The 10,932-nt window shown below is 44.2% G+C and overlaps 1 protein-coding gene across 1 annotated transcript in view; it reads right to left on the reverse strand.

Moving 5' to 3' along the window:
• GABRA5 (gamma-aminobutyric acid (GABA) A receptor, alpha 5) overlaps positions 1 to 10,932 on the reverse strand; it is a 157,662-nt gene that overhangs the window by 23,759 nt on the left and 122,971 nt on the right. Inside the window, exons 6-8 of the mRNA XM_006861875.1 lie at positions 7,044 to 7,187; positions 4,393 to 4,545; positions 627 to 838 (exon numbers count right to left, since the gene is read on the reverse strand). Of these exons, the coding sequence (XP_006861937.1) occupies positions 627 to 838; positions 4,393 to 4,545; positions 7,044 to 7,187 (509 nt within the window). The remainder of the gene's footprint in view (positions 1 to 626; positions 839 to 4,392; positions 4,546 to 7,043; positions 7,188 to 10,932) is intronic.

Below are 10,932 nucleotides of genomic sequence, written 5' to 3' on the forward strand. Positions count from 1 at the left end.
GTGTAAGGACTCTGAATATATTGTTACTGTGTAAGGACTCTGAATATATTGTTACTGTGTAAGGACTCTGAATATATTGTTACTGTGTAAGGACTTTGAATACATTGTTACTGTGTAAGGACTTTGAATATATTGTTACTGTGTAAGGACTTTGAATATATTGTTGTTGTTATTAAGTTTTGTTAAGTGCTGTACAGGGTTTCCAAAGAGTGACTGGTAGGTTTGAATTGCTGATCTTGTGATTAGCAGTCCAGTGCTTATACTACAGCACCACACCAGAACTCCTTGAATATATGTTGTTGTTAAGTGCCGTCTAGTCGGTTTTGACCCATGGTGACCCTGCATAGGGTTTCCGAGGAGCAGCTGGTGAGCTTGAACCACCAACCTTGTGATTCAAACAACTTTGCAGTCCTGTGCATCAACCCACAGCACCACACCAGGACTCCCTTGAATATATGGGAGGGGATAATTTCAGCTGGTGGGGTGGGGAGAAAACGCTGGGTTCATGGAAAGTTTATGCAAAGTGTAATTGAAGGTTAATGGAAATTTTTTCCAGGAAAATTTTGAAGCCTCCCTCATATAATAAGGGCTGTTTCACTAATCAGATGTATATATATGATAAATACCTTGATCTTGGCTGCTTGCAAGGCTTTTTTGCCATCCCAGGCCCATCCTCTCTTTGTAAAATAGTTGACGGTGGCGAATTCAATCAAGGCGGAGAACACAAAGGCATAGCACACAGCTATGAACCAGTCCATGGCCGTAGCATAAGCCACTTTAGGCAGAGAGTTCCGAGCACTGATGCTGAGGGTTGTCATTGTCAGCACTGTGGTCACCCCTATGGGAGTCAGTAACAAGGTAGCAAAGCAGGGAAATGAAACAAGGGTTAGTATTGGTACCCTAAATCTCCCTGATGAGAACCCCTAATACATTAGTGAAAGATTGTTGTTGTTATTAAGTATTGTGGAGTCGGTTCCGACTCTTAGTGACCCTGCACAGGGTTTCCGAGGCTGTAAATCTTTATGGGAGCAGAAAGCCTCATCTTTCTCCCGCGGAATGGCTGGTAGTTTCAAATTGTCGACCTTGAGGTTACCAGCTCAATCCGTAACCACTAAATACATAATAAACTCATTTAAAAAACAAAACTGTTACTTTCTTTCTGAGCATCTCTCTCTCTAAGCTTAGATTTCCATCCATCTTCACCCAGAGCTCCCATTCAGCATGTCTAAAAGGTGCCCCCCTCAACATTCTGGGACACTCCTCTTCCAGTTGGTTAGACCAAAAGCATGGAGTGATCCTCAATTCTTCATCCTCAATTTTAGAATTTCTTCACACTCCAAATTAACCCAGCCACTGAACACTGGTGTCATACCCAGAACACCTGCACAGCAGACCCAGAATAGGAATACTTCCCACTGCACTGATATCCACCACCATCAACATCTCTCATTTGGAATAGCACAACTGGACTCCCTTCTTCAGCCCATTCTTGGAAAGAGTGAACAGCTAAAATGTAGGTGAGACCACGCCTCTTCTCATTTCAAAACCCACCAAGGACTTCCTACCCTCCATAGAAAAGAAAAAAAGCCTCAATGATGACCTCCTAGGTCCCCCAACACACAAACACATACACACACACACGCACACACACACACACACACACACACACACACACGACCTCTCTAACTCATTTCTTACATCTATCTCCACGCTTGCTTCCTCTGCTCCTTCTACCTGGCTCCCTTGTTGCTCCTCAAAGTGTATTGGCTGCTTCCTTTGCCTTGAGACTATCTCTGATGTCCATGTGATGTCTTCACTCCTGTATTTTCTCTAGATCATCACTTAAATGCCCTTTGCTCAGATAAATCCTCCTCAAATCCCATTTTAAATTCTCCTTCCCACACACATTCTCTCTGAACTTCTTCCTACTCTTTTTAACTTCCTAACACTTAGCACATTCATAACATTAGCACACTGCTTACTTGTGTTCTTTATTTTGTTGACTGTATCCTTGCTCTGAAATGAGAACCTAGCAGGGCAGGGATTTGGGTCTGATTTCCACATAGCCAATCAAACAGGTCCAATCAAACAGTTAGGGATAAAGTGCGTCTCTGTGAAGGACTTGGCCTTGCTGACTGGTTTGATTGACCGCCCAATCAGTTAGGGATCAACACAAGACCTGGAGAGTGAATGGGGTTTCTGGTGATACTAGGGCAGTATCAAATGAAACTCCAACAGCATCTAGGAAAGTTCTTCACAAAGATGCACTGTGTGTGTTACAGAAGTGAGGCTGAGACCGCCTCTCCTCCACATGCATGAAGTCTACAAACTCCCACAAGTCAGTTCAGTGGGAGCACTGAGTCTGAATCTCTATCTGGGCACTTAATTTCTGCAACAAGGGAGTGGAGTGTGCTTGGGCTAGCTCTGTCAGACTTTATGGCATCAGCTTTGGACCCCCAAGTTATCTTGTAGAGACCACTCAGCAATGGCCGAATCCCTGGAGAGGGACATTCTTTTAAACTGGTGTATTATATGCCATTTATCTGTTGTGTGCCAGACTCTGGCCAAGGCATACCACATTCCAGTGGGTATCCTTATGCTCATTTTTCAGGGGAAATCTGAAGCTTTAACATAATTTAGCTATGGCGCTGTGGGCTAATGCATCAGACTGCATAGTAGTTTGAATTACAAAGTCAGTGGTTCAAGCTCACCAGCTGCTTCTTGGAAACCCTATGCAAGGTTGCTATGGGTCAGAATCGACTCGACGGCACTTAACAACAACAACCATAATACTTAAGTAAGAGAACCTACATTAGGAACCAGGTCTTCTGGACTCTTGAAGGCCTAAAGCATCCCAGCGGGACCTTGCCTTTTTCCTGGTGTCATGCTGTCTCCAGGTGTCCATGAGTGACTATGTGGGATGTGGGTACAATGTACCCTCAGAGTAAAATATTGCTGGAGATCATAGGAGCTATGAGTTCTCCTTCCATATCTGCTTTCAAAGGTCTTTATATCTACACACTGATCATGGCACCGTGCAAGGCTTACTATTTGATGGGAAATCAATAGTCATCTTTGATTTGCTTTAAAATCCTGTTACTCATTGTGTTGAGAAAAGAGAGTTCTGATCATAACATTAAATAGGTTTTTTTGAGTTTTCTTAGATCTCTTAACACTGAGAATGTTCAAAAGGAAACAGATGGTAATATGCAGCAATATTCAATCTAATTTTTTGCTTTTCCCCACTTACAGAGTATTAGGGGGTAAGCTGACTTGGGCAGCATTGCCTGACCTCAAGTCTACCGCAAAACTTCCTGAGATCTCCCTGAAAGGAAAACCAAGTCAGTAAGATACACTCCTGTACCATCTGCTGGTGCATGACCCAACTTGTTGGCTTTCTATATGCTCTGAGTTCATTACAATAGGTACATGCTAACATTTTCTTCTTAGCACAATAAAAAAAGAGCTGGTATGCACAATAAAAAAGAGCTGGTATGCAAATGGTACTTTATACATTGAAATGATGACCATCTACTATCACAACTGACCCTGCAAATTCATCTTCAGTATCTCCTTGAATTTGAGGAAACAGAGCCCCAAAGTAACATTCAGGACACCTGATGCTGTTTGCTGGGCCAAGGCACCTCCTACACTGGATCTTCCTAAACATCATTGTATTGTCTTGTTTTTGTTGTTGTTGATTGTCCTCAAGTCAATTCTGACTCTTGGTGACCCTGTATAGGGTTTCCAATGAGAGGCTGGTGGTTTGAACCACTGATTTTATAGTTAGCTGTCCAGTGCTTACCCTACAGTATCACAGCCATATTGTCTTCTTGTTGTTGTTAAGTGCTGTTGAGTTGATTCCAACCCATAGTGACCCTATATAGGGTTTCCAAGGAACATATGGTGAGTTTGAACCACCGACCTTGCAATTCCAATGACTTTGCAGTCTGATGCATTAGCCCACAGCGCCACACCAGGACTCCTTGTCTTAGGAACACCAAATAATGTTCTAGATTATTACTGTTGTTACTGAGTGTCATGAGTCAGTTTCAACTCATAGCAGCTTTATATAGGGTTTCCCAGGAGTGGCTGGTGGGTTTGAACCATTGACTTTTCAGGTAGCAGTCAAGTACTTATCCTATATTGCCAAACTACAAAGAATAATACCAAGGAAAGGATTTCCAAAATAGAAATGATTCTTAAATATATCATGCATTTTTCCTAAATCTTCAATCTGAGAAAAATCCTAAATCCTAATCTTTAGCGTAAAATCCTGAATCATTGGTAAATTTGTTTTGGGGGTCATCAGACCAAGACAGCACTGGTGGTGGGTAGTGGTGTTGCTTTGGGGACAGGATCAGGGTCCTGAGCTGGCTTGGGGACACTCACCAAACACTGTCCTAGCAGGAACTGACTCCCGGTTCAGCCAGAAGGACACCTGAGATAAGATCACGGTCATTATGCAGGGAAGGTAGGTCTGGATGACAAAGTACCCAATCTTCCTCTTCAAGTGAAAATGTGCTGTCATGATTGTGTAGTCACCTGCCAACAAGCACATGTCTGCATGTCACCTAAAGTCACCAAAGTTCTGGGGAAACAGAAGAACCAGTGGCTCCTGCCTGCAAGGTCAGAAGGTTTCTCTAGCTCGGTGTCTCCTGCTGTTGCAGGCAAGGTTCTTAGCTGTGTTATTTGGATTAAAAGGAGACAGAAAAGGCTACCTGAAGTTTTAACCATTTTGTAAAGTATGTCTGTTGACCTCAGAGGAGCCTTGGCGGACTGATGCTTTCCCTGGAAAAATCAGATTTGTGGAGTTTGCTAGTCCATAGTTACAATCTGTGTCTACTATTGCTACTCTCTTGCCGCTGCTCCAATCAGGACTTTATAATAAGTACTTGGAAATCCTGATATAGCCTGACATATAGAGCTTGTTGTTGTTGTTGTTGTTAAGTGCCATGGAGTCGATTCTGACTCATAGCAACCCTGGATCGGGTTTCTGAGAAGCGGCTGGTGAGCTTGAACCACTGACCTTGTGGTTCAAATCGACTTTGTGGTCCAGTGCATTAACCCACAGTGCCACACCAGGACTCCACATATGGAGCTTAGAACCACACAGAGATCAGCAGTTGGAGGAGATTTTCCTTTTGACTCTGAAGCTAGCATGACCAGGAGGGTAAGTTATCTGGCTGAAGCCAGCATCTCCTGGGTGAAGAACCTGCGCTCAGGAGCCCAAGTATCTAGCAAGTCACTTGCTGGGCACGCACTAGGAAGACCAAACACTACTCTCGTTTTCTAAGCTTGGCTATGTCTTTGGTGAAACCCTAGGATCTTCTCTGGATCTGCCTGGCCATGTGGGAGGTGGGAGGGAATTTCCTGCTCATTGTGGACAATGATGTGTCCTGATGGGAAACTGGTAAGGGTTAGGTTTGGACTGCAGTCTGAGTGGGTGCAAGGTGCATGAGTGTGGTCTCACCTGATAAGGAGTTCTTAAGGCCCTAAGAGATGGGTAATGGTCGAAAACCAGGGGGTGCAGGCAGAGTGATGCTGAGTGAAGACATAATTTTTTGGGTTTTGCCAGGCGTAAATGGGGTAGCCAGGGAGCATGTCCAACACTGTGACTGTGTCCACCACAGACTGGGGTGGGGGAGGATCCATTTAAGGCTGGCCTGGGTGGGGAATGATCTACTAGGGGAGCAGATGATTCAGTGTCTAGGCAGTTGTTAGAATGTGCTCTGATTTTCTCTTACTCTTTCTAATTTGGGGCTAATAACACAGCTGACACACATGCTATCTGGAAGGACAGGAATGGAGCCCATTGTCCCATTGTCCAGTAACCCATGTTGTAAGCTTCCTCTATTACCTAAGAGCAGATTGAGGAGAGGGGAGCACAATGTTAGGGGAAAGAAACAACTACAGAGAGTAGGGAGTGCCGCCACATCAAGAGCTGGTATACTAATGAGGTCCGACTTTGCTTGAAGGAAAGGAATGTCATTCTGAGTCTTTACACTAGGGTCTACAGTTACTCCTCTCCTTTCATGTCTTGAATCCTATCACCTCTTCATTTCATGAAGTCGGCCCTGCATCCCGCTTCCTCTCAATTTAACACTGCAGTCAGAAATGCGTGTGTGCCACTTGAAGATGACTCCATTGGTCGAGGATGAGTTTACTCATCTTCTTGGGATGGTCGGGGACCAGGAGCCACCAAGGCACCTTCTGAGTGCTCAGGGTTGGTTCTGAGGTCTCATGGCTTGGCCCGAGTGAGGCTCACCGTATCTTCATGAGGCTCTTTGCTCCTAACCCTACAATATTTCTCATGGCAATGCATGGTGATGTTTAGAGGTCTTTAGAGAAGACCTGCCTGGGACCAGAAGATGTGTGAAGACTTCTGTCTCAGGAAGTGGAATATGCCTTCTTCTGTGTGACCTCATTTCTAAGCTGGTTCAGGCCAACCTCTCAGGCTGGGTATGCCTGCTTCTAGAATGTGGAGCACCTCAGGGATCTTCTGTGCTGCTCTATCGTTTTTCTTCCCTCAATCTAGATCCAGGAGCAGGGGAAAGACAAGCTTGATGGAGGGGCAACAGTAAAGGTATATTGTGGGAAGAAATCTTAGATTCCTGAAGAAACCCTCTGTCTCTGTGTCTCTGTGCTATTCTGGGTTCTAGGCAAAGGTATGGGTTACAGAAGCAGGTCATGGGCTTCTGGGCAGGCTTGGAGTCACCAAATCCTATCTCATCTTTGCTGCTCATACGGTGACTAATGTCTCAGCCATACCCCTCACTGCATTGAGCTGGTCTCTGTGCTTCCACAAAAGGGTCCTCTTTGGATGGCTCTGCACAACACCTGGGCCCCACCTGCTAGAAAGAAGAGATGGCCACTATTTGCAACCTTGTTTCCAGTGGTTTCTCTCACCTGTGCAGCACTGCCTCTCACCTGTGCTCCATTCATCCAATCCCTTACCTGTACCCCTATCTACCAGGTCCCTCTCCTGTGCCCCCTACCTGCAAGAACTCCCACCTGAACTCCTCACTCTCCAGGCCTCTTACCTGTGCTGGTACTGATGTTCTCGGTGCCCACCGTCTGCCCCATCAGGTGGTACTGGTTCAGTCTGGAGCCATCTTCAGCCACCACGACAGACTTTGTGGTATCATTGGTCCAGACGTAAATGACTTCAGAATTAGGATATGCATCTGTGGGAATGAATGGCAAAAAACAGAAGCATTGTGTTATCCCTAACCTGGCACAAAGGGAGATGCTCTTAATAGAAAAGAGATTTGAGAGACTGAAAATTCAACATTAAATTACATTAAAAAATGTGTAGTGGTCCTGATGTGGCGCTGTGGGTTAACACGCTGGACTGCAAATTGGGTTGGAACCACAAGGTCGGTGGTTCAAGCTCATCAGCCGCTTGTCAGAAACTCAATACAGGGTCACTATGAGTTAGAACCAACTTGATGGCGGCACTTAACAACAACAACAACAACATTCTAAAGGTTTGTCTAGTACCTAATGACTTCTGTTGTTGTTGTTAAGTGCCATTGAATAGATTCTGTATAGAATCTCCAAGGAGTGGCTGGTGAGCTTGAACTACCGACCTTGTAATTCAAATGATTTGCAGTCTGGCACATTAGTCCACAGGGCTCCTAGCATTCATATTATCACCTACATGGTACTGTCACTCTCTTGGAGCAAGGAGTATGAGCCAATACTCCTTGTCAAATCTCAGCCTTGAGGCCTTGGACAAGTTACTTACACTCTGTGTCTCAATTTATCTGTCAGCAAAATGGGCTAATGACAATGTCTACTTTTTAGGGTTGTTGCTCTCATTACACAGAGCACATTAACAGTGCAATTCTGTGCAGCATTTAGTACCTGGGTACACTCATTGTGAGAGCTTCCTGCTTTCCCAAAGCCCATTCTTAGTTATCTGGTGCCACTATAACATAAATATCACAAGGGCATGACTGTAACAATATTTTATTTTCTAAAAGTTTAGAAGGCTAGAAATCCAAATTTAGGAGTCTGGAAATCCAAATTCAGAGGAAGTCTTTCTTTCTCTGTCGGCTCTGGGATAAATTCTTTGTTCCTTTTAACATCTGTGGACCTGTGTTTCCTTGGAGATCTCTGTTTCTCAGCACCAATCTTCCCCTAAGTGTATGAAATTCTCAGCACAGAGACCCTGGGTCAAAAGGATTCAACTCACTCCCAGTTCTTATTTCGTGGTGGTAGATGGCCCCTCCTTCTCTGCTCTCTTCTCCCTACTTCTACCTCTGGTAAGACAAAAGATGATTTAGATCACACTTGAGGTCAATTCCCCTACATCAGAGCAAGGCTGTGGCCAGAGTAAGGATGTTACATCCACTCTAACCCCTTACAACTCACTGGTTGACCTCATCAGATCATATCATGGGGGGTGACTATACCATTAAATAACCACCAAATTACATAATTACAAATTACACTGAGCTACATGGTCCAAACAAGATGGCATATCCGGGGGTAGGGGCAGAATTCAATCCATGACATTCCATCTTTGTCCTCTCCAAATTCATGTCCTTGCCACATGTAAAACATGTTCATCCCATCAAACCACTCCCAAAGTCTTAATTCCAAGTCCAAATTCCGTCCTGGAGCCAAATTCCTCTTCACCTCTTCATCTGTGAATCTGGATTACAAGTTACCAGATGATCATGTCCCTCTGAAGTCACACAATGTGACAAACATTTTGTAGATGGAATTAAGCCTATGGGCCTAAAGAGGAGGAGTTATCCTAGATTGTCTGGGAGTGTTCACTTGAATCATTTCAGACCTTAATTACAGAAATTCTTCCCGCTAGAGTCAGGTAGAAATTCAAATCAGATAGATTCAAACAAGAAAACGACTCAGACTGCCACTGCTAGATTAGGGATGTACTTTGGGGGTCACCAATGAGGGGGATTCTGCCAATGACTTTGGTGTCGGCAGGTGAATTTCCATCCTGAGATTCCTAGGAAGGAAACTGACCTGCCAACATCTTGACTTAGACATTATGGGACCCAGAACATTGCAAAGTGCAATGGTATACCAGGCACAAAGTAAACGTTTCTATTACAAATGGAAGAAACTGGAAAGAATAAAGGAATACTGGACACCAAGCAAGCAAGCAAAACAAAACAAAACAAAACAAAACAAAACAAAAAAATCCCAGCTTAACAATCTGCATTAGCTCTCAAGACTTGACAATAATCATTTGTTCTTCAAGAAAAAAGGACAAGGCAATGATCTCCCCCTTCAGACTCTAGGTTTTGGTCATGATCTCTGGATCCTTAGACCTTGGGTTTCAGCTCCACCTCCCAGGTCCACTGGGATGACAACTGTGCTCCCTAAACTTTTGGTGACCCTATTCCCCTAGCTGAAATGAGTGGCAACCACACTTGGTCAGCTGTGACAGACTCCATTCTTCTGCAATTTGGACATGGCAACACAGTTCCCTCCGTTCTGAGCAGCAGATCTGACCCCATCCTCCCGGCACTTTTGAAAGGCAGCTGCACACTCTGGAACTGAGTTGGTGAAGGTTTGACTCTTTAAAACATAAAAAGCTCTGTCTTCATCCATTGAAGCTCCAGAGACCGTTAACACCACACTGTTAGACCCAGAAGTCCTGACCCTAACCTTTGAGACCGATTCAGCTCTGCTTTCCAGCCTCCTTGTCTCTTCAGCTTATGTTTCCAGATTCTTTGGCCTCTCAATTCCTTGACCCCTAAGGCTTCTTAGACCTGACCATCTCTGCCCTGCTAGAGAACGCACTACAAAGCTCTTTAGCTCTACCAATAAAGATATAGAGGCACCCACTCCACCAGCAAGGCTCATCCCAAAGGTGCTCAGCTCTCTGGTTCTGTGGAATAGAAAGTCTAACTCTGCTGACAGGTGACCAGAGGCTCCTACCTGATGGCTCTGCAGGTAAGCACCTGCACAGTCTGGCATTGATCTCCTAGATCTATTGCTGCTTCTCACCGTCTTTGGTCTCTGGCGTCCCAGCTCTCCTCATTTATTTCTGAGTTCCCATAAGCATTGCCTTTTATGCCTATAATTCCACCAATAAGCTCTCTCTGTTTTTAAGCTTGATTGTAAATTGAGTGATAGTTAACATGGGAGAACATTGGTTTTACATTCATCCTATCGTATTTTGTTCATTCCAATTACAATCCCCTCCATGCACCATCTTTAAACAGTATTTGCTTCTGTTCCCTGTTTGGTTTGTTTGTTGTTGTTGTTTGGATGTACACAAAAACACACAGGAATACATAATCATTTCAATAACCTAAGGGCACATTCTGCAAGCCTGACCCTGACCACCAGCGCATAGTCTTTCTCTTTCCGTGAGTCTGGAGTCCTCCGCTGCTCTCTCTCTCCATATCATCATCTCTGCCTCCATCTCTGTCCACCAATAATCCCTTCCAGGAAATTTAGGCTTTTACTATTAATCACTTTAAACCTCTTTCAGTTTCTGCCCATTACTCAATCTTAAAACCCCTTCCACATTTTAGGTATCTATTAGAGCAGCAGTCTATTCTTCTGGTAACAAATTCTACCTTAGTTATCTTGTGCTGCTACAATGGAAATACTACATGTACAAGGCTTTAACAAACAAAAATGGATTTTCTAACAATTTATGGGGTTATAAATCTGAAACAGAGTCCCGGTGTGGTACTGTGAGTTAATGTGCTGCCTTGCAATGTCAGTTTAAACTGCAGGGTCAGCTGCTCTTAGGAAACACTATACAGGGTCGTTATGGGTTGGAACTGACTCGCCGGCACTTAAAAACAATGACAAAACTAAAGTCAGGGTGTCAGCTCTAGGGGAAGCTTTTCTTTCTTTGTTGGCTCTAGGGAAGGTCCTTGTCTCTGTATGTGTGTATGTATATGTGTGCACATGTGTGTGTGTGTGTGTGTGTGT

This window comes from Chrysochloris asiatica, unplaced genomic scaffold (genome assembly GCF_000296735.1).
Source record: "Chrysochloris asiatica unplaced genomic scaffold, ChrAsi1.0 scaffold00044, whole genome shotgun sequence".
NCBI classification, from domain to species: Eukaryota; Metazoa; Chordata; class Mammalia; order Afrosoricida; family Chrysochloridae; genus Chrysochloris; species Chrysochloris asiatica.